The sequence below is a fragment of the Musa acuminata genome, chromosome BXJ1-4, assembly GCF_036884655.1.
Source record: "Musa acuminata AAA Group cultivar baxijiao chromosome BXJ1-4, Cavendish_Baxijiao_AAA, whole genome shotgun sequence".
Lineage (NCBI taxonomy): Eukaryota > Viridiplantae > Streptophyta > Magnoliopsida > Zingiberales > Musaceae > Musa > Musa acuminata.
Genome location: NC_088330.1, coordinates 33,034,519 through 33,056,875, shown reverse-complemented (window position 1 = coordinate 33,056,875; position 22,357 = coordinate 33,034,519). Strand labels below are relative to the sequence as shown.

The 22,357-nt window shown below is 38.8% G+C and overlaps 5 protein-coding genes across 13 annotated transcripts; 3 read left to right on the top strand and 2 right to left on the bottom strand.

Annotated features, from left to right (window-relative positions):
• Nucleotides 1–153: 153 nt before the first annotated feature.
• Nucleotides 154–4,809, bottom strand: LOC135654482 (elicitor-responsive protein 3-like). Of its 3 annotated transcripts, none has more exons than XM_065175624.1 (6): nt 4,535–4,809; nt 4,349–4,436; nt 4,044–4,109; nt 3,478–3,604; nt 3,104–3,218; nt 154–644 (listed from the first exon to the last, which is right to left on the bottom strand). In XM_065175624.1, exons 1-6 carry the CDS (start codon nt 4,742–4,744, stop codon nt 585–587), a joined length of 666 nt encoding a protein of 221 aa, XP_065031696.1. In that variant the 5' UTR covers nt 4,745–4,809; the 3' UTR covers nt 154–584. The 3 variants fall into 3 exon arrangements, with proteins under 3 accessions (XP_065031696.1, XP_065031697.1, XP_065031698.1); XM_065175625.1 differs by having other exon boundaries at nt 4,643–4,759; XM_065175626.1 differs by having other exon boundaries at nt 4,581–4,696.
• A 115-nt stretch (nt 4,810–4,924) lies between these two features.
• LOC135654466 (pentatricopeptide repeat-containing protein At4g21705, mitochondrial-like) lies at nt 4,925–8,606 on the top strand. The gene is made up of 2 exons (XM_065175623.1): nt 4,925–5,794; nt 7,243–8,606. Exons 1-2 carry the CDS (start codon nt 5,507–5,509, stop codon nt 8,497–8,499), a joined length of 1,545 nt encoding a protein of 514 aa, XP_065031695.1. The 5' UTR covers nt 4,925–5,506; the 3' UTR covers nt 8,500–8,606.
• Nucleotides 8,607–10,393: 1,787 nt separating this feature from the next.
• Nucleotides 10,394–14,674, top strand: LOC103976938 (tetraspanin-19). 2 transcript variants are annotated; one of them, XM_009392312.2, is made up of 6 exons: nt 10,394–10,688; nt 11,509–11,608; nt 12,623–12,703; nt 12,790–12,894; nt 14,080–14,258; nt 14,427–14,674. In XM_009392312.2, the coding sequence occupies exons 1-5, from the start codon at nt 10,537–10,539 to the stop codon at nt 14,242–14,244; spliced, it is 603 nt and encodes a 200-aa protein (XP_009390587.2). In that variant the 5' UTR covers nt 10,394–10,536; the 3' UTR covers nt 14,245–14,258; nt 14,427–14,674. The 2 variants fall into 2 exon arrangements, with proteins under 2 accessions (XP_009390587.2, XP_009390580.2); XM_009392305.2 differs by having other exon boundaries at nt 10,406–10,688; nt 14,080–14,254.
• A 113-nt stretch (nt 14,675–14,787) lies between these two features.
• Nucleotides 14,788–16,809, bottom strand: LOC135654364 (pentatricopeptide repeat-containing protein At2g02980, chloroplastic-like). Its single transcript, XM_065175595.1, has one exon. The coding sequence runs from the start codon at nt 16,668–16,670 to the stop codon at nt 14,874–14,876; it is 1,797 nt and encodes a 598-aa protein (XP_065031667.1). The 5' UTR covers nt 16,671–16,809; the 3' UTR covers nt 14,788–14,873.
• A 59-nt stretch (nt 16,810–16,868) lies between these two features.
• LOC103976963 (uncharacterized) lies at nt 16,869–21,461 on the top strand. 6 transcript variants are annotated; one of them, XM_065175612.1, is made up of 6 exons: nt 16,869–17,027; nt 17,119–17,286; nt 17,805–17,961; nt 18,821–19,070; nt 20,404–20,591; nt 21,036–21,461. In XM_065175612.1, the coding sequence occupies exons 2-6, from the start codon at nt 17,223–17,225 to the stop codon at nt 21,145–21,147; spliced, it is 771 nt and encodes a 256-aa protein (XP_065031684.1). In that variant the 5' UTR covers nt 16,869–17,027; nt 17,119–17,222; the 3' UTR covers nt 21,148–21,461. The 6 variants fall into 6 exon arrangements, with proteins under 6 accessions (XP_065031684.1, XP_065031678.1, XP_009390612.2 ...); XM_065175606.1 differs by having other exon boundaries at nt 16,869–17,056; XM_009392337.3 differs by having other exon boundaries at nt 16,869–17,286; nt 18,830–19,070.
• Nucleotides 21,462–22,357: the final 896 nt, after the last annotated feature.

The following is a 22,357-nucleotide window of genomic DNA, read 5'->3' as shown; positions in this document are numbered from 1 at the left end:
TATCAACCATGTCAGACTTGGTACATCTGTAACAGTTACAATGGTATAATTGAAACTTGCTCGAGCATGATGTGAATCGAGTATCGATATTGTTCTTGTGATAAGAAAGAAAAGATACAGAAACATCCATTTCACATTAAACGAAACAAAGACTAGACCCAAGTAGATATAGTTCTTATAATAAGAAAGAAAAGATACAGAAACAATCATTTCACATTAAACGAAACAAAGACTAGACCCAAGTAGATATAGTTCTTGTGATAAGAAAGAAAAGATACAGAAACAACCATTTCACATTAAACGAAACAAACACTAGACCCAAGTAGATATAGTTCTTGTGATAAGAAAGAAAAGATACAGAAACAACCATTTCACATTAAACGAAACAAACACTAGACCCAAGTAGTTGAAAGTGTGAATAATCGATCGATGAAGTGGGACATAGAAAGTACCCATTCCTGTTTTAAGTTTTCTAGTAGCTTTATTGACTGGACAATGTCTCTTAGAACTATGCCTTTTGGAACGAAATATCCTGGTGTACATTCTGGCTATATTAAGATTTTACTAGAGCATGAAAATATCTTTCAGGATGACTCGTTCCATCCACCATAGCTCTGGGCAAGGAAATCACTCCCGCGAGTTTCCTGCAAAGACGAGCGTAACTTAGAACACTCTATTTGAGCTCCTACCTTGGCTGCTCTACAATGAGAACATTATTTGATGAAGCATTTAACAAGCTGTCAACTTGGAAACCAATTATCAACTTCGGCAATGCAAAGAAAGATAGGACGCCCTTTACATGATTACTCCGACCTACTCTTATTCCATGATATCAACATGTTTTTTTTTTTGAGAGAAATAGATGTTCATATTCTTTCATCAAACAAAATATTGAAGTACCGAAGGAGTCTTTTCTACTCAGGAATTGTTCTTTCTTTTTGCAACACTGAAAAAAAAAAGGTTAGAAAATGGATGAAAATTTGAGAAAATAAGAAAAACTAGCCTCTATATGGAACATGAGATGTATGATGATTCACTCTTATATGATCAAACTCCAGAAAATGATGCTACAGAAAGTCAGAAACAATAAAAGTCCTTTTAATGACTTGAGTGGCTCTAATTTCCTTTAGCAAACACCCTTCTCCCATCATAAGACCAAGATCAGTTGCAGATTTGTCTCAGAAATTGCAAAAGCAATGAGTAGACAGATACTTGTACACTGTGGAGTCTAGCAGATGACAAGTAGTCTTATCCCGTCATATGGAGAGAATCATGTCCAAAAGATCAACTTGATTGCTATCTAGTTGTTCGATGGAACTAGAATTGCAAACTGCATGAATGACAATTTTGTTGTTGATTCCTCAACAGTAATGCATCTTGAGGGGAGCTTTCTCATACATCAACAGCAGTATTATTTTCCTGTTGATGTTTCTCTTGTGTTTCAACTGTGGTAAATCTCTTTAATTGGATCCTCCATGCTCACAAAGTATCGGCAAACTTTTAATCTAACTTATCTTTCCCCAAATATTTGTGAAGCACATACACAAACACGACGAGGACATGTGTGTGTGTATATATATATATTCGATCAACATGTGTTTTATAGTATTTACACTTAAATTTTGTAGGCTCAACAATGTGAACAAATAAATATCATTATATTGATTAGGAATGATCTTCACCTCATTCAACTAGTTTGAACGATCCTTACCCAAGGGCCTCTTGAAGCCTCAAAGCCCTACTTGGCCAAGCAAAACCCATATCACAGTAGCCCACTTATCTCAATCCAAGTTCTAATAGGACTTGGATTAGAACAGTCTTCACCCAAATAGGGGCAGCCATCGAGCAAGGAGATAAAATACTACTTGTGCACGCCCTACAAGAAAAGTCCTTAAACCTTAAGGACTTGGGACGTCTCTCACCATATAAAACAAGGAGTGTGTCCCCATTTAAGGAAATCAAAGAAGTCTCCAATAAGTCTCCAATCGATTCTAGCTATTCCAACCCTCAAAAGAGAGAAGAGAGAAAGGAGGAATTCTGCAAGGTGCAGCCAATCCTTCCAACCGCAGCCTTTTCCCTCAGGTTCCAGCAGCCCAAGCCCTGCATCAAGCTCTGTCCAGCTGCTGTGAGAAGCCCCCGAAGCCTACTGCTTGCTGTTCAAACCTTAGGTGGAGGTTCTAGCAACAAGAGAGGAGGAGACTGAAATCGATAGCATTCCGCAAATTGCCGAGAGCACCCAGGTGCTGTCCAAAGGCAATGTGCACCCTATGTGTCTATTAGTTTCTTTACGCACTTTCAATTTCGTTGCTTTAAGTCTTGTAGTTAGCACTTTAGCTTTACAAGCAATAGAGGTCGTTTCTTTTCGGTTTTACGCTTGATCTTCTAGTAATAGTTCTCTCCTCCACCAAAACTTTCATCCGAAAGGTGGTGTCAAGTCGACCATACAAGTTTAAATATACTTAGATAGTACAGTTGTAACAATTAAATTTATTAGAAAGCAACAAAGATTCATCTGAAAAGAAATAGAATTTGCACTATTTGATTTCTATAGTATATAAAATTATATATTAAATGCAAGTAATTTTTGTAGTACACTACATAGAATTATAATTCATACAAGTCTTTACAATTACTCTACCAAACAATGATTCACAAAAAAAAAAAAAAAAATTCCACGTGATAGCTTTAAGCTTTACACCAAATTATAGCTTATAATACAAGTAGCTTAATTTCATATAGTACACTTGATATTTTTTTAATAAATTTCTAACACATCTCCGCATAACTTGAAGTTTAATAATAGCATTCAATTTGTTTAGTCGTCTCTGATAAAGTATGGTTGCTTTTCAGATCAAACTTCACATAATCATTCTCACATTAAAATATTTCTGAATTTGTTTTAGTTATTTTCCTTATTTGAAATTTTTGTTGTTCCCAAGGATCAGTTTCCTTCTGTACTAAACTAATGTAGGCAGGATAAAAGTGACAATTTTAATGAAGGACAATTTAACAACAGTCTTCCATCTCAAGTTTTAGCAATAAGGTACTTTAGAGACTCAAAAAATACAACTAGGAACGTAGTAACAGCTGAGTAGATACATACCTCTGCAATGAAGGAGAGACCAATTTTAATTTCTCCACAATATTTTTGATCCTTGACCACATTATAAACAGTAGGAGGAATATTTCCTTCGAAAAATACTGCTTCTAAAGGAATGCTGGAAAGCAGATGATGGGATCAGATGGTAAGAAAGCTCAGATATGGAAACAACATAAACTAACAATGTGGTCAAATTAGCGGGAAAAGTATAGGTCTCTTTGTTATGTTATAAGAAAAAGTGAATCATCAACAGAAACAGAAGACAACAGAGTAATTACTATGAATGACAGCTTCTCATTATGTGAAACATGTAAATTCAGCAGTAACTAGTCGTATTCTCCAAACTATTTGTATCATAAATGAAACAACAAACTTACGTTGCTTCTCCCACAAAATCATCTCTGGAGCCAGTATCACTGTCCATGAGCTTAATAGTGAGTTCTGGAACACTGTCAGAAACAGTGAACACAAAGCTCTCATGCCATTCAGGATCGCTGCCTTTTCCTGTATCAATACATCTTAAGCATCACCAAATAGTAACAAAGATACATACATAAGAAAGCGATGCTAATTCAATTTTTCGGTTTATGGGAGGGCCAGTAATAGAGGTAGCTGGCTATCATGACCATCACATTTCATACAGAAAACATGAAGAGTGAGATCTGCTACCGGGTAAGTCAGCTATGATCTGTGTAATGATAGAAATTAGATAGTTCCAATCTAATTACAATATTGTATATAAAATCACAAGAATTATATTACTATTCTGTTGGCCTATTTATTGCATCATTCATTAAGAAAGAAGCTAAAATTTATATAAAAGGGCCATTCAGATCTACCAACTTCAATAATTTATACATCATGCAGATATCTGACGGTAATGTGCTATAATACATCATGAAAATTCTTAATACTACTGACTATAATGTGCTATAGATCATACCAGATGCAACGCTACTCTTCTGCTCCTGCGTCCGGCATGTGAGGACCGCATAAGGATCCATTTTACCTGTTCCAATTCATTAAAAGAAGCCATAAAGATCCGGATTCAAAGTACCAACACGGCCTTAAACAGACACATCGAATTCCGAAATCAAGCACCGATGCAAATGCAAGATCAAGAAATGGAAGAAAGGCCAAGAAATCAACGATATTAGTAAAAAAGGAGAAATTTTCATTGGCACTCCTAATAAGATCATGAAAAAGAGGATCAAAGATCGGATCTTTGGTCGAAGATAAAGATCGTACAGAGGAAGTCGGTGTTCTCGAGGCCCTTGGCTCCGACGAGGAGCACTTCAAGCTTTCCACGAACCATCCCTATTCTTTGAGCAGAGACCTGCGATGAAGGAGAAGGAGAAGGAAGAAGGACAACCTATTTATAGCGGGGGGAGAGAGATTATTAAAGAAACAAGAAAAGGAAGGAGATGATGGGACGCGAGAGTAGATCAAGCGCGTGATCCGAGATGGTTCCTGGTCATACGGGTGGAAATGGCCGGCTTCCTTCCTCTTGCGCATATTTAAAAGCAACATCGTGCCATGTACCCTCGTTCTTCCCACGCCGTCCCTCTCATGTCGGCCGCTGTCCACTGGTGGAGGCATCGCATGGAGCTGGAAGAGCCTCTCATCAATGTGAACTGTGAACATCTATTGCGCGCACAGATTCATGGGCCGGCAACGACGCTGCACCGTGCTCGAGCCCGTTTTAGAGGCCCATCCTCATCCACCATGGAAGCTTGGGCGGATCCGTCAAAGAACGACGCGACCAGAACGAGGACGGCCGCACGAGCAAAGTGGTATCCTGTAGCTTGTATGCTGAACTCCAGTGGCGACGGTGCGCCTCCCTCCTCCTCTTGTGCGCCTTCGTCACTAGAAACAGGGGATCGCGACACTTACATCACCTCAATGAACTCTACAGGGCAGTTCATAAAAGCTGAGATTGTAGTCACAACTCCACTATCTGCAGCACAATCATCTCCAAGAGGATGATAGCAAGTGTCCATTCCACCAGAATGCCACAAAAAGCATGCACAACTACTCCTATGAAGGCAGTTCTCAGCTTCTGTCTGTAGTCCTTCCAAGAACATCTCCTCTGCCTCCTGCATCACTGCGCATCTGAAGCAATGATCCGCCCTAGATTTTTCCGTGACCAATAACATTAGAGATCAAGAGCAGTAGGGAGTCCAGTGATGTTGCTCTTCACCTGTCAAGATCCTTCTCATGCTGGTACGAGAGCTGCGGGAAGTTACAGGGTATGATCCCGTTACAGCATGGTCGTTATTACAGATGACAAGGGGGTATAACGCCATGTAACAGAGCATTTATGTATCATTATAACGGCCGGTATTTTGGACGGTGCTTTTCTTGAGCGGTAACACTGACTCCCGACCGGCCCTTGTTTGGCTCGTCATGGGTTCGACTGTCTTCTCCGTTGCTCGTCTCCTGAGAAGAGCCCTCCAAATCCGTCTGCGGTGCTCAGGATCGCCGCTCGCCGCTGGGTCAAGCAGGCATTTCTGCACCGCGAGAGCTCCTCGAACGACGCTGCAGTCCATGATATGGCCGCTAGGCCTCCCCAGCGTCAGCCTCGAGCCGGAGCTCGACCGCTGGGTCGCGAGGGGCCACCGCGTCCGCCTCGTCGAGCTGCAGCACGTGATACGAGAGCTTCGCAAGCGTCGTAGGTACAAGCAGGCTCTTGAGGTTCGTGTCTCTCGTTTCCTGCCCTGTAACCGTTTGTGGATTTTCCTCTTAGAGATGTTTCCTTATTGTTTATGAACAGAAAAGATTTTATGTTCGTGCACTTGACTGAAGTTGGAACTTGAAACTGATGAAAGCAAATGTTAGCTTTAAATAAAAGGTTTTGAGGATTTCTATGGTTTCTTTTGCGTGCTGTCTAGTTATTGTGACGGTTCCTTTTCTGTTGAAAATAGTTTGATATGGAACTTTAGTTCGTTTTCTTAAAGATTTATGCTTAAAGGACACTCGATTATGTAGGGTTTTGTAAGAAACGAGATGGGATGTATTCTGCTCACTATCAAACAGATGCAGCTATAATCGCGAGATTCGCTGAAAATGGCCTTAGCATTCTCATCTAGTTGTTCAGTTTCCAAGTATTGTAGTGGTAACAAAGCTTTAGTCTTGGAGGTGTAAAAATTACTTGTTTGATAATACATGAAAGTTGTCTCTTGATATGGTATTATTTTATCCTAGATTTATTACATTTGTTGTAATTGTTGACAGACAGTATCCAAAAGCGGCTATAAGGATAATTAGCACAAGCGGTTGATGTGTAAACTAAATTATATGATTGCATAGTGATAATGAGATATTATATAGGTAGCGAAAATGTGGTAAATGAATTGATGATGGAAAGCCAGTTGAGCAAAGGAGTAGAAACAGGTGTTTGTGCATTGGAAACTGGAACATTAGATGTTAAATTGAAAGGGCATAACCCTTAATTGACAGACAAGCAAAAAGAAAAAGTATAAAATATCAGCTCCTGGAAAGATTGGATGATCAAGGGTATCCACCAAATTTTGATTCTTCATCAAAGGTGGTTCAGGGTTTCGAAGAGAGATTATATTGTTTCTTTCAAATTTGAATGATAACATATGCAAGAAAAAGTTAGGTTATTTGACAACTGTGGAGGACTACAAGATCATGCAATTTTGTGTTTTTCAGCAGTAGAACTAACTGGGATGATACAAATGCTAGATGTTACCTTGTTGAATGAATCCTAATATCGAGCATAGAAGACTAACCAGATAGACCTATGGTGGAACATATGGCAAGTTTGCAAGATGATTAAGAGTGTAAAGGTAATATGCACTTGGAGTAAGAATTCTGTTCTGTGCAAATAGGTGAGTGATCCTTCAATCAAGAATTTGCTGCAATCCTAGCTAAGTGATTGTATTTGCCACCAAATTGCTTATCAACTATAAAATAGTATAATATATACATTTGATTATGGAGTATTCTTTATTTCACAGAGACAAACTAGTTATTTTTTTTGTTATGATATTTATTGTGCCGTTAGAAAAATAAGCATGTTTATTAGTTTTCTAGATTATCATTCTTTCATAGGCCCAGAAATATGTTGGCATTTTCTCCATGTACTCAAAAGTTGCAGCAATGCTGCATGTTTGCAGGTTTCTGAGTGGATGAAAGGCAAGCAGAAAATACAGTTCATGTCCAGTGACCATGCTGTGCATTTGGATCTAATTGGTCAAGTCCATGGACTCTCATCTGCTGAAAGCTACTTTAATAACATGCGTGAAAATGACAAAAATGAAAAAACCTATGGGGCACTCTTGAACTGTTATGTGAGAGAACGGCTGGTAGAGAAATCTTTGTCACATATTCAGAAGATGAAGGAACTTGGATTAGTATCCTCTCCTTTGCCATATAATGACATCATGTGCCTGTACACAAATACTGGCCAGCATGAAAAGGTTCCCTCAGTGCTAGAAGATATGAAAACTAATGGTGTCCTACCTGATAATTTCAGCTACAGGATTTGCATCAATTCTTATGGTACAATGTCTGATATTAATGGCATGGAGATGATCCTAGAGGAGATGGAGCACCAGCCACAAATTGTTGTCGATTGGAACACCTATTCGGTGGTTGCAAACATCTACATAAAAGCAAGTATCACCGACAAGGCTTCGTCTGCACTAAAAAAAGCAGAAGAGAAACTTGATAAAAGGAATGCACTCGGCTACAATCATCTTATCTCCCTCTACAGCCAACTTGGAAACAAATCTGAGATGCAGAGGTTATGGGAACTTCAGAAAGTGAACTGTAAGAAGTTTATCAACAAAGATTACACCACTATGCTTGGAGGACTGGTAAAGCTTGGGGAGGTGGAAGAAGCAGAAGTTTTGATGAAAGAATGGGAATCAAGTGGGAATGCATTAGATTGGCGTGTCCCAAATGTTCTTCTAGTTGGTTACAAAAAAATGGGGTTGCTAGAAAAGGCTGAGGCCATGCTCGATGACTTCTTGAAGAAAGGTAAAACTCCTGCAGCAAGCAGCTGGGGGATTGTGGCTACAGGTTATGCAGAAAAGGACATGATGGATAAGGCATATGAACTTATGAAAAATGCTCTTTGTGTTTATATTTCAAGTGCAGGCTGGGAACCAAATCCAACTATTGTCAAAAGCATCTTGCATTATCTTGGTGACAACAGTCAAAGCAAGGATGTAGAGACTTTCATCCAACTACTAAAATTTGCAATGCCAATAGATAGAGACATGTATCACACTTTAATTAAGACCTATATTAGAGAAGGGAAGGAGGTGAGTGAACTTATGCAGAGAATGAAATCTGATGGAATTAAAGAAAATGAAGAGACAAAGAAGATTCTGGACAGTGCAAGCAAGCATTCTCCGTCTCATTCATAACAAGTGCTTGTATTGCTGTCTCCTCTCTTTATGGAAGGTGAGATTATCTTTCTTGATCCCTATTGCTGGATTCTGTTTCTTCATAAACCTTTTATAGTTGTGTTTCAGCTATGGCATTATCATAATCACCACCAGTAAACTTTCTCATGCATAATTTGGTCCAGACTTTTGGGGTTAAAAGAAGAGCATGAGAATGTTGTTTTGAAGCATCTCTGACCACCATATTCCCTAGAGGATATGAAGCTCTAGGGACATGTTCCTAGCATTAGTGGCACAATGTGTGAAAGTGTGTTCAAATGATGGATGATGTATTTCCATTAACATAAGAAATTGATTGGTGATGAATGCAACTTTTTAACAGATGTTTCAACCGGGGGCAGCCTAATGTCTAAGTGCAACAATTGAAGATTTTATGGGTTTCAAGACAGCCCAATGTATGAGGCTCCAACAGAGTGCAGTTGGGGAGGACTACATGTACACATTTTTTTATGAAGCCAAGTAATAATAAGGCCACCATTTGGAATAGGCATGGCACCAAGCTACATATATAGTGTGTCTAAACCAAGGTCTGTGGTATCGAAGTGTACCGCTCGTATCGGGCGGTATGTACCGGTCCGATAGGTCATCGGTACGCGGATCGTCCGGTATTGTTATAGTGCTACAGTACTAGACTGTAGCATTGCTACAGTATGGAAAAAATAAAAAAATATTCAGTACATCAGGGCGTATCGCTTGGTACGCCCTGATATATCACTTGGTACACCGGTAACCATACCGTATTAAGCCCGGATCGAAACGTCGATACGGTACAGTACAGCGAATCTTGGTCTAAACAATGTCTGAAAAGCCCAAACTTACATGGACTTAGTTGTAGTCCTAGTTGAATGGCCCACTCTTTCGATGTGTAATGTTGTAAGGGAAGATTAAGAATGCATGATGACAGTTCTAGGAGTTGGACAGTTCACAATTGATGTTGATATCTATAGGGAACAAAAAAAGGAAAGTAACAAAGATAGAAGTACATTGTTATTTTTAATGTAGTGACAATGTGGGAAATGTGGTCCTACCAAGTGTTGTATAGAATAATTATAATGTAGTAACTACATTGCATCACTAGTTTGCATAATTCCAAGCTATTATTTCATTTAAAACTTTCTAAATGGTAACTATGAGTTGCCTTCCTATCTAACTCCTCCATCCACTAATTTCAAACACTAAATGAAAGTTCCCCACCAAAAGAACACAAGAACATTTGACAATGAAAATTCTCATTCATCATCAATTGATTTGCAAGACAAGTCAGATTGTTAATTCATCATAAATCAATTTGTATTCCAAGCTATCTATAAAAATATTAAGCTTTAGATTTAAAATATCTTTTCTGTTTTCTTATAAATAAGCATCACGCCAACGTATAGGATATCATTATGAGCAACGAAGAACTTCAATTTTTTTCCGCATTCATGCGCTTCCCTCACAAATTTAACAAAGAGGTTGGCATAGCAAAATATGTTTGGTAGGAACAAAATCACTTCTCATAGATTTATGATAACGATTACATAAACCACTATTTTTTCATAATATGTATACATACTAAATATTAAAAATTTGTACATATATCACTGCCCCTATCTTAGTTAATAAATTCAGATTATAATTCAAGTATATTTATCTGTATTAGAATATACAAAATTAAGTATTTTAAAAAATAATTTTTAGATTTTTTAAAGGATTTTAATTAATTTGTTGTGTGTGTATATATATATAAATTGTGTATATACATATATATATATACGCAACAAATATATATGTGTGTATATATATGTATATATATATATATTATATTAATTCACTGGCTTTGGAAGTATATATATTATATTATAGATATTTGTTTAAGAGAATACAGCACAAATCATTGATGGCTTGGGTACGAAGGTAACCGAAGCCGACACCCAACACGATTCCATCTTTTGTTCTTTGTCTTCGTCAATTCCGCATCGTTCCCGATAGGGTCGGACAGAATTGACGGTTGAGGAGATGGGGAGGATGATCCGGAGCTGCCTGCAGTCGGCGCTGAAGCTGGTGAACTCGGTGGCGGGATTTGTTGGGGTAGGGTTGATCCTCTATTCCCTTTGGGTGATCAGGGTCTGGTACCGGCAAGCCCATGCCTTCCCCACCGCCGACTCGTGGTTTGTTCCTCCCCATCTTCTACTTCTTTTTAGTTTCCTGTGGAAAAGGTTCGATTCTTGCCATCCAGATTTCTTGGATTGAATAAAAGAAAGATGCTTGATCTCTATGAGGGGGGTTCTTAGGTTTTGTCGGACTTTCTCTAAGATTTCTTGGTTAGATGCCTGATAATCAATTGGAAATTGATTTTTATTTCAAGAAATTTTTTTTTTGGGGTTTGTGATCTACTGAACGATTGAGGATTTGAGTTGGGTCTTCCTTTGTTTCATAAGGGCCACGCTGTGACTCTTTATGCTTTTATCGATTTCATCACCTACGAAAAACTTGTGGGGTCCTTTTGTTCGGCGAAAGGTTGTTTATCTGATGAAAAACAACTATTTTTTTGGGTTTAAGAGAATTAACCTTTGTCCTTTAATTCTTTAAAACATTGGATCATTTTTTCTTTCTTTCTTTCTTTCCAATGCTCTGTGTGATCCCTTTAAAGTTTATCAGAGAGATGAAATAGGAAGATGTTATTAAGCGTAATGCTTATTGGAAATATGAGTGGGATTGTTCACTTATAATATGCTACGTGTGTCTTTGAGTTAGATAGATTTATGGAAGATGAGAAAACAAAATGATCTAATAGCTCCTCACCGTATGTCATCTAACTAGTGAGTATCTGATTTCAAACATCACTATCTAGAAATTCTAAATGAGGAAGACTTTTTATCAGCCAATACTTAAATATTCACTTGATAATCGCATGTGTCATTAAGATTCAGTAATTTGTTTTAATTGTTTATATATTGATTATCTAATATGTTTCTAACGCACATGCAGGTTCATATACACTTCTCTTGGACTAGGAGTTTCTTTTTGCTTGATAGCATTTTCTGGTCATATTGCCGCGGAAACAGCTAATGGTCATTGCCTTTCTTGTGTATCCTACTTTTAAAATAAAAAAATAATATCGGTACAATTTTAAGCTTGAAGCCACAGTCACTAGTAATTCTTGGTTGCCTAGCAGCGTATAGCATAGTATCTCTAAATGTAGATATATAATATGAAACTAGTGGACTGTTATATGTGCTTTTACTGAATAAAGGTTGTTTTAATGCCTCAAACTATATAGTAGCTGTTAGATACTCAGCACTTAATGAGATTTGGGTGCAGTCTTCCTCAATATAAAGCACCTATAGGTTGCAAATATCTTTAGTAGACTATGTTTTTTTTGTTTCTGAACAGTGTTGAATGCAACTTTAAACATCCATATACAATTTGAACTCCAATCTAATTTGGTGATTGAAAAGAACATAAATTGGTGATAATTTGTAGAAATTCATTTGTTGTATGCCTTTGATATGAAATTGTTGAATTGAAATCGCAGATACTTTAATTAAGTAGCTTCTGTCTGGAACTTGTTTTGCATTCTTCTTATATGATATATTTCAAAAGAACGGAAATTAGAATGGTCCATTCTGGTTTAAATGCTCTCTTTTTCACTTGATATTGCACATTTATGTCTATTAGGAGGTAGATCCTGGAAATTCTTATAGTTCTATTGGTATCTAGAAAAGGGTTGCTGGACCAAAAACTTGATGTCTTTGGGTTTGTTTGTACATTTGTTTCAGTGTTATCAGCAGGAAATGCACTTTGTTATATAATTGTCTCCTATGTAACAAGGTTTGCTTTAAACCATAATTGGCCATATGTCTCCGGTTGCTTCCAAACTGACGACCCTACTTGAATACTCATCTCCTCAAAGATAAAAACAAATCGAAATGCATAAGCATACCTTCAGTCACTATTAATAATAATTCTTATTTGTAGTTAGGGTATTCTTTTCCACAGGAATGAATTAAGCATTAATTTATAGTGCAATTTTCCCAAGAATAATTTTCAATTGATTATGATTTAAATGTGTGAGTTCTTTGTTATCCTTAAATGGTTACAGTATATGGTTTTAGTTTTCTTGCTTGTCATACTGGAGGCTGCAATAACTGCAGATGTAATTCTGAACAGAGATTGGGAAGAGGTGCCACCGTCAAGCTTTCCTTTATATGGCCATTTTGGTTAGCACTGTTAACATAATGTTTCTATATGATAATGATCATTCAACAGGATTTTCCAGAGGATACAACTGGGAGATTTAATGGGTTAAAGGATTTCATCAGATCAAACTTTGAGTTGTGCAAATGGATAGGTTTGGTTATTGTGGTTGCACAGGTATGCTTTTCATACAATTCAAATGAAATTGAAATGCACTGTTGCTGGTATCTCATTTAATCATATTTTCTAAGCATCCCAACTATATTTAAGTTTGTCTCTGCATATATTGGCATAGGCTACCGAGACCCTGCATTGGCTAGTGCCTCATGGACCGGCCACAATATGAAGATCAATTAATTATTGTCTATGATGACTCACTTTTATTATTAGGCCATGCTGCAGAAAATTAATGAATATTATATCTTTAAAATTTAATCTATTCACTCAAATATAGATTTTTGGACATGTATGGACGGAACCTGTCAAAAATGAGCCAAAAATTATTGTAACCTGAGTGATTCATTATTTTGTGTAAATGAACTTAAAGCCTGATTGTGTAGGAACACATTCAAATATGCAGTTGGACAGCAAGTTGGAGCAGAATTTGTAAAAGGAGCTGAGATTTGGAATTAGAAAAGGTCTGTATGAACATTAAGTCAATTAAAATCCATTACTTATAGAAATAAACAAGTGGGAAATCATGGAAACCAATAAAACTGTACCATAACCTACTGAAAATCTACCTACTTTAGTTTTGGTGGAACCAATAGAAAAGTGACCAACAGTGCTGCTGAAATACATGGTTTCGGCTGAAACTAGAAGCCATGGTTAGATCTACAATTTAGTAGCTGGGAACCATGTATATAATCCATTTTCTTGATATGTTATTCAATATTTTTTCTTTTAAGTTGGATTCAACAATTTAGATTAAACTTAAAAGGCTCTCGTTAACAGCATATATGTACTGATGACATGATCACAGACAGCAGGAGCACGTTGATCAATCTTCTCATACAAGATTTCAAAGACTGCAAAATAATTGCCTTATGGGTATACTTAAAATTCGATAACCAGTCTTTTTCAGCTATGCATATATACGTGTATCATATCGTTCTATTTTCTGAGATATTCATTGTGGAAGTTCTTTTTCTTTTCTTTTCCATTACCATTTACCAAAATCGTGTTCAATAATATTCCAGGGGCACTTGCGGTACCTCATGTCTTCCCACTTGAACTGCCAGCTTTTTTTTATATGATACCTCCACTGCATGTCGATATTTTTCCACCATGAATTTGGAGTAGCCATATATTTTCTTATTTTCATTTGTTCTAATTACAAAGCCTTTTTCCATGTGATGCCAGGCAATGTCTCTCTTTGTGGCCATGATTCTCAGGGCTCTTGGTCCATACCATGGGAACTGCTACGATAGCGATGATGAATATTTATCTGCAAGGCTTCCTCTCTTACGGAACCAGGTTCAACATACACAATATGTTGGTGATCCTAGTGTTCAATGCCGAAAGTGATTCCCTGAATGCAAGTATTTACCATCTTTTCTTTTGCTTTGTTTTTTTAAGGTCAAGTTGCATAAATACTTGGATCCTTTAGCACGTGTGACCACACAAAATCAATCATTTGCTTTACAAAATTTTCCTTGATTTCCTCGAATAACTTTTTCCCTTGGACTCTGTCTTTGACTTGTTTACAGGCTTGAAGTCACGAGTCTTCAGAAGGATAGTGTAGAAACTAGTATCCCATGCATTTTAGTTGAGTTCCAGTTGTGACAAATGGGGACGTGTGGCCTGTAAATAATTCGAACAACAATGATGCTTGATTAAGTTATTTATTTGTGTCATAATTGCCATACACTCCTTTCTTAATACGTAGCTCCATTAGGGTCCTGTTTGTCATGTACGACATTGTTTGCTATGCCCGTAATGACTTTCCAGTTGTTTAGTCTTCTTACGTGTTCTTATGCGTGTTTTTTTTGGCCACTTGGTAGTATCTCCCCACTCTAATCAATAGATAATCAATCTTGTGTCCGTATAAAATAAGTGTCGACCTCTGTATACTCAAAACGTTCCTTTTTAGTGCGAGTGAAAGATCCATCTCTACTGGAGCCACAAACAGATGATTACACAGCTTCCTCTTTTGCTCACCAGAAATCTCCACAGGAACACGATCCATCTTTGAAATGGTGGAAACGATTCAGATCTCGGAGAACGATCTCCCTGTCGAACGCCATGGACACCATCTTAGCCATGGAATGGCAGTCGCCGCAGACGCGGAGGTTCTTGACTACACGGAGCGTCGTCCCGGGAGGAGTGTTTATGAGCCCGAAGGCGATCGCCAGCTTCTCGCTGTGGTACCGGAGGCTCGCTTCCTTCTCCTCCTCCCCCATGTCCACATGAAACACTCGCGAAGTGTCGGGCACGTAGCCGACCGACTTCAATCGCTCCACCACTTCGTCCACCATCCTGTGTGCCGCTTCCGACTGCGGGTGCTTCCCGTCGCCGGAGAAGAACTCGTGAACCGTGTTGGCCACCTCGATGGAGCTACAGCCAGGCACCTTCACCGCCCCCCTCTCGCTCATCAGCTGCCTTATCCGGTTCACGTCCTCCCATCTCCCATCCGAGGCACACATGTTCGATATAATGACGTAGTCGCCGCCATGAGTGTCGTCTAGCTCCAGTATCCTCTCGAACGCCCGCTTGCCGAGGTCGACGTCCCCATGGCCTCCGCAGGCGGACAGCAACGTTCGCCACAGGATAGGCGTGGGCTGCATCGGCAGACCATCGATGAACTCGAAAGCCTCGTCGAGTCGCCCAGCTCGAGCCAACAGATCCACCACACAGCCGTAGTGTTTGATGCCGGGGATCACGCCGTGGCGACCCCTCATGCTACGGAAGTAGCCAAGCCCTTCCTCCACCTTACCTGAATGACTACAAGCATACAGGACGCCGAGAAATGTAATGCCGTCGGGCTTTATCCCCTCCTTCAGCATCTCCTCGAACAGAGATATGGCTTTGCTCCCGTGCCCATGAATCGCGTAAGCTACGATCATGGCCGACCAAGCTTGTGTGTCCTTCGAGCCCATGTCACCGAACACGCCGATGGCATCTTCCAGGCTCCCGCACTTGGCATACATGTCGATCAATGCTGTATTGACCTTCACAAACGAGCCAAATCCATTCTTTCTAACGTACTCGTGGATCCACTTCCCCAGTTCCAGCGCACCCAGCAAGGCACAGGAGGAGAGAACACTGAGCATCGTGACGTCGGTCGGCTCGAGTCCCTTGGCTTGCAACTCGCGGAACAAGGCAAGTGCCTCGCTGGGGCGGCTACTCCGGACGCAGGCCGTGATCATGGAGTTGTAGGAAACCACGCATCGACCGTCCGTCCTGGCAAAGAGAGCGCGGGCGACATTAAGCTCGCCGCACTCGGCGTACATGCTTATAAGCGTGGGGAGCACATAGATGTTGTCAGCGAACCCCAGCTTCACGGCCGCGCCGTGGGCTTGCCTCCCCTCCTCCGAGGCCTTCGCGCTCGCGCACGCCTTGAGAAGGGTCGGGAAAGAGTAGTCGTCGGGGCCAACACCCGCGTCGAGCATCCGGGCGAATACTGCGACGGACTGAATGGGATCATCGGAACGGGAGTAGCCACGCGACAGGGTGTTGAAGAGGACGACATCCGGGTCGGGAATTTGGTCGAACAGGCGGCGGGCGTAGTCCATGGCGGAGGGAGGGCACGAGGTGATGAGCTTAGTGAGCAGGGGAGGATGGTGTTGGAGGCGGGATTTGATGGCAAGGGCGTGGAGTTGCTGGAGTTGTCGAAGGGAGGTGCACTTGCTGAGTAGGGAGAAAGGGAATGGTGGTGGAGTTTCCTTTGCGATGGCCTCATTTGGTCTAGATTTGGCCGGAGAGAGGGGACTGGCTGTGAAGGCTGTGCTCATTGTTCTGGTCGGGGGACACGCTCATGGCCTCCGATAAATGCTGTGGCCACAAGAACAAGATAGGAGAGATTGAATGGATCGGATCCAAGTCGATTCGTATCCGACCCGATTACTACTAAAGATATTAAACATCATGTTTGAATAAAAAAATAATATCTAATATTGGTAGAATCGATTCACGTCATTAAATCGATTACAGAAGTACATACACGCCGCAGGCTCGTGGGTCGCGTAAAAACCTAAACCCTAGTGTGCTCGTCACCGAGTCTATTTCCCGGAAGCTCTGGTCTCGCATTTTCTTCGTCCGATCGCCTCTCGCACCGACGAGCTGCAGCGGAAAGCGGCATCCGTCGTGGAGTGAGAGCGGCAACGAGCCGTTGTCTTCTGTGCCCGTTGTCTTCTGTACCTCTTTTTTGCTTTCTTGTTTGTAATGTTTGTCCTTCGGAAGGGAATCGTTTGACGGGCTGTGGATCACGGGAATGCCGGCGCTCTCTCATCTCCCGCTCGCCTCTTTCCATATGGTCGCCGTGTGATGCCCATCAATAAGCCCGGATGCAGGCGTCTGCGAGAGGACTCGCCTTCTCTTCTTCCCCAGTCTCCTCTTCCACCAAAAGGGGTAACCGATCATCACTCTTCTTGCTTCTTTTTACTGGTGATCACATGCTTTGGGGTTTTGGAATTCGATGGTCCAGCTATGATAATTAGTCCGGTATTTTACTTGGGATGTCTCTTATTGTGCCTCTCTGTCTTCGTCCTTCTATTAGTCCTTTGTAGATCTCCTCCACTTTTAGAAAGTTTGCAGTTTTTTGTTATGTGGACATTAGAGAAAAATGAATCATGCCAAGTTTTCAGGTAAAGAAACTCCTAAAGAGAAAATATTTTGCTTTCAAGTTACTGTATGCTATTTATTGTATTCGTTGCTGCTAAACGAGGATGATGCCTGATGCAAACAGCTCTAGCTAGCTAAAAACTCTTCATTATTGAATACAGAGATATTGTACCAGGCCGAGATCCTTTTTTAAAACATTCTGCATAAGAACATTCTATGAAACAAGAAGAAACATTATATTATTGTGAAAATCCTGTGCCCTGTTTATTTTGTGAAAATTGTTTACCTTTCTTATGTTATTGCAGTGTTCATTGGCTTATCTAGTGCACTATTTCGATCGAGTTTCAGAGGATGGGAAAAATCATTTTCTGCATTGGTTCCCTCTGGTCCATATAAACCACAAAAAGGCGAGAAGATATCTGAACAAGAAAGACGTGCTTTGGTGGAATCTTTTGTTGACAAGTAAGATATTGACTCCAATGATGTTTTGAATGTTTGTGCCAAAAAGTCATGAAACATGAGTTTGATTGCAAATTTTTGTTTGGTGAAACATCTTTGTAACTGAAGCTTTGGCAGCTTTCCAGATTTTAGTATGTTCATCCTAATCCTACCACATTAGGATAGGCTTTAAGGGTATTTTAGAATTTATCATACAGATTTTTTATACTATTAGACTTCTTCTCTCAGATCCTCTGATACTTGTCAAACAAGCACACTTTTTTATGCAAATAGAAAACATTATGCAATTCTTTTTCTGCATTTGATTCAGCTGAATGTCAAAATTTGAAGAGATATTAGTCTGATAAGGACACTTTTAAGATAGAGAAGCAGTTAACTAGTGCCATTGCTCTGATCTCCATCATCTCCTCCATATTATTAAAATTTGAGTATCTTCACTTTTAGATAAAAGGTTAGCAGCATAATTGTCCTTGTTGATTCTCTCTTGAATAATAACTTTTCTAGCCATCAAATAGCTCAAAATCTCTGACCTGGAAGTAACCAACTGATAAGAGGTTATCAAAATAGCTAGATAGAAAAGTAAAGAAATAGGACTTGAATTGACTAGATCCAGGCTTAGCTACTGAACCCAAATTGATTCCTCCTCCCTCCTCGACTCTTCTTGACTGATTGGTCACTAACCACATGTTGCAAACAAATTTTGATTAGTACTTTCAGAATACTCTAAAACAGGTAAAATTGTATTTGTGAATTTTGGAAGTCATATCTGTAAAATCATGTTGTTTAATTTCACTTCTTTTTTTTTTTTTCCTTATTTCATGTTCTAAGGACATTTTTGTTAAATATTCAAGCTTATATTTAGCTGTTACAGGTACAGAGCCTCAAATGCAGGAAGATTTCCTCCTGTTTCCCATGTTCGGCAAGAGATTGGTGGGTCTTATTACATAATAAAACAACTTGTTCAAGAAATGAAGTACAATAAAAGGTCATCTTTGAACGGGGGAGCCCATCATTTGACAAAAGCAGAAGACGTTGATCAAAGTTCAAGTGCCAAGAATGTGCCCTTTACATCTGCTGTAGACAATATGTTGAAAACAGATGTAGGTGACAAAGTAAGTTTGAACAAAATAATTGAAAATAAAAATCAATATGTATGAACAGTTTTTTAATCTGATGAACAATTTTGAACTAAAAGATCTTGAGTAGTGACGGTTGTGAAACTAAGTATATTTGACATTCTGGATGTGTTTGGTCTGTTCAGCATCACCATTCAGTAGACATAGGTGACCTTATCTATCTGTATCTCCTGAAATTTATTTCTTTAATGATCTGAATGTTCTAGTTCGGTTGGTTTTTTTGCATCACTGTAGTGCTTTAGGTGTTTCATCAGTCAGATGTTTACTTTAGAGTAGATGAGCCTACATGATGTCTTAGGAAGATGATGGCATCTGAAGCCATGGATTATGTCAAAAGCTAGAACGATCTGTGACCTCATGCTGAAATCAAGTGCTATAAAAAGGGTGCCATGATCCATCCCAAGTGAGTTCAGATGGTAGCTAAGTATGTGCTCATTTTAAACAATCTCCTATTTCACATGAGAGAAGTATTCAGCATCCATTTTGTAACTTGTCCTACTCTAAAGTTTTCTTTTTCTGTTCTCTCTAGTTCTTTGTTTATTATTCTTTTTTTGAAGGATAAAAAATGTTACCCCCTTTCTTATAAAAGGATGACAAGTGATTGTTCTCTCTCTCTCTCTCTCGGTTATTTATATTAATAGCTACTACTGCCATCCTTTGCTACCTAGCTATTTTTAGGAGTTCTTGACATGCAGTCTAAAGGTTAGGCATTTTTACTTTACCTTTAAAGTGGCAATGTTTGGTGACTTTGGTCTCATACTCACTTGCAGCAGATTGCACTGTTCTGACTCAATTTTCTCTTTTCTTTTCTAATATATTTATATGTTTATATTCATTCTCACTTATTGTGGATCTATAGTTAAAAATTTAATCTAAAATCTTTTACTAATCTTTTTAAGTTGTAGGATAGCTTGTTTGATGGAAATATTAGCCTGCACAAGGATTTGTATCTTTTAGCTATTTGGCTAAAAGAGTTTATTTTCAGTTTTTCATGACATGTTGAATTGCTTCTGATGTTGTCATGGTTTTTTAGAGCTTGGAGTGCTGTTAAGGTGCTTTTTGTTAATTGCGGAATCTCTTGTTGGCTCTTTCATGGTTGACTTATATTGTCAAATAAACATAAAAGTTCTTGTTCTGCAAGATTTGGAAATAGAGATGTTGATATAATGATTAGATTCTGGCATTCTGCAAGGCACCAAGATTTTGTTCTTTTTGAGATTTCAAAATAGAGATTCTTTTCTGTTATTTAAAGCTGATAGGAGTTGCTTTTGCATAAATGCATGTTCCTTGCTGATAACTTCACTTGTAGCAGGATGAATCATCAGTCTCACTGAAATTGGATATTGGAGTAGATGCCATGCAGTCTCCATCAGGAGAAACTATAGGCTCCAGAACCGAGAAAAGTGCTAATGACATTGCGCATGATGCTTCTTTCACAAAGGTGGTTGAACATAATAGAGGAAAAGATGAAGTTTTGGAGACTGAGGAACATCTTAGGTAAGCTTGTTTTAACTTTTTTTTTTTTTACTTTAGCAGTCTGCTTATTTTAACATACTTCATGATATTACACTATAAAGCATCTAATGGTTTAGGTCCTTTATTTGTAATTCCAGTACCGACTACAATTGTTTCTCTAATCACACTGTCCTGCTCCCTCCATATGCTTTTTTTTTATTCCTGAAAGTAAACTTTTTTCATTCAGACATAAGCTTCTAGCAACTTGTTAGATTTGCTTCAGGTTCTAAATTTTTATGCTATAATGAGTCTAGAGATATTTGTTGCAATGTTTTTTTCTTTTTGATATCTGTTTTCATACATAATATGGCTATACATTTTGGTCAGGAAACTAAAATTCTTTTGATAGTTCTTTGTAGCCAATATATATTGTGCCATGTCGAGATAATTATAGATGCTGAATGCAGCATTGTTTTCTTTATATAGGGATCACTCGAGAAGCACTGAGCAGAGCGATTCATCTGCAAGAACAACAGACTTGTGGGGAAATTTGAGACTTTTGGCAGACGGGATTGTTAGCTTTTGGAGGAAATTGTAGCGGGTTTTGGTTACATTATTTCGCACAGGAATATGCAAGATTTGAGATGGATTTTCCCTTGTTGCTGCATAATTCTCATCTTGGTGCCGCTGAGACGGGTATCTTGCAATTTCTCCAGTGGGTTTTGTTTCTGCAAAGTAGTTGCATGTTATTCTGTGACATCACATCATTTTGATCTGTGTACTTATCGTTGTGCTTTTCCTTGCCAAGTACCGTAGATACAGTTATCGATACACTGTTCTTTAGATACAGTGATGTGTTGCACCTTGTTATTGGTTGATCTTTATCACAAGAATATTGTCCCGTTTTTGCTATTTGACATTACGAAATGATGGTATTGCTTATTGTATCTGGTTGATGTAAAATTATGCCAGTTATTGCTGATAGTTTTTAACTGATGGCATCTATCGTTGTCTCCTGCATTTATAGTTGTTGAATAGATCGTCGACAGCTTCAGTGGAGACGGAGATGGCGAGCCTGTTCAGACCACGTTGCGGTTAGCCCAAAGATTACGATGATGAGTACGGTGTTCATCTTTCTTGTTTAGCTCTTCATCAGATCATATGGCTCCCTATTTTGATTCCAGTATAATATCATATAATGCGGAGTTATGGTGTAGCTGCCTGCTTCGTTTTGCTGTGAATGTAGTTAGCTGGGATTCTCCTATCTCTTTCCTCTTCATGTGTTTTTAGTTTCGATTAATTATCTTTAGATATGTTTGATGCAGACATCAACGTAAACAAATAAGAAGAAAAAGTGACATGTATTTTACATACGCTTTTCTCATGGAATTCTGATAGTGTGAAATGAAGCGCACAGGAGACGAGACATGTAATTCCTTATAAAGATAGGACTTTAATCGTATAAATAATTTTTTTGAAAATAGATAAAATAGTTTTCGATACATTTTATTTAGGCAGAATTATTAAGCAAGCAAGAAAAAAATTAGTCAGTCAATTATACTAATGGAACGGCATGATATTTTACGGAGACATAATTGCATATCTTTCTTATTTGTTTCAGTTAAATCGTAGAATACATTAAACGGTAGGAATATAAATTATTTTCCGGCCTATGTCTGTTGCATTAGATTTATAATCCAAAAATTATCCTATTTATTAAAAAACGTGGCAATAATAAGAAATAATTGACATGTATTCTTTAACCCCTTCTCAATAGACCAATTGGCCATGGGCATCAACTATTCAAT

Bases quoted from the DNA above. Each gene is read 5' to 3' on its own strand.
- LOC135654364 (XM_065175595.1), bottom strand. From the start codon at position 16,670: ATGAGCACAGCCTTCACAGCCAGTCCCCTCTCTCCGGCCAAATCTAGA.
- LOC135654466 (XM_065175623.1), top strand. From the start codon at position 5,507: ATGGGTTCGACTGTCTTCTCCGTTGCTCGTCTCCTGAGAAGAGCCCTC. The intron at 5,795-7,242 runs GTTCGTGTCTCT...GCATGTTTGCAG, and splicing joins GGTACAAGCAGGCTCTTGAG to GTTTCTGAGTGGATGAAAGG.
- LOC135654482 (XM_065175624.1), bottom strand. From the start codon at position 4,744: ATGTTCACAGTTCACATTGATGAGAGGCTCTTCCAGCTCCATGCGATG. The intron at 3,219-3,477 runs GTAAGTTTGTTG...TCTGCTTTCCAG, and splicing joins GATTTTGTGGGAGAAGCAAC to CATTCCTTTAGAAGCAGTAT. The intron at 645-3,103 runs GTATGTATCTAC...TCGTCTTTGCAG, and splicing joins GTCTCTCCTTCATTGCAGAG to GAAACTCGCGGGAGTGATTT.
- LOC103976963 (XM_065175612.1), top strand. From the start codon at position 17,223: ATGCAGGCGTCTGCGAGAGGACTCGCCTTCTCTTCTTCCCCAGTCTCC. The intron at 17,962-18,820 runs GTAAGATATTGA...GCTTATATTTAG, and splicing joins GTGGAATCTTTTGTTGACAA to CTGTTACAGGTACAGAGCCT. The intron at 19,071-20,403 runs GTAAGTTTGAAC...CTTCACTTGTAG, and splicing joins AAACAGATGTAGGTGACAAA to CAGGATGAATCATCAGTCTC.
- LOC103976938 (XM_009392312.2), top strand. From the start codon at position 10,537: ATGGGGAGGATGATCCGGAGCTGCCTGCAGTCGGCGCTGAAGCTGGTG. The intron at 11,609-12,622 runs GTATCCTACTTT...AAATGGTTACAG, and splicing joins ATGGTCATTGCCTTTCTTGT to TATATGGTTTTAGTTTTCTT. The intron at 12,704-12,789 runs GTGCCACCGTCA...ATCATTCAACAG, and splicing joins TGAACAGAGATTGGGAAGAG to GATTTTCCAGAGGATACAAC.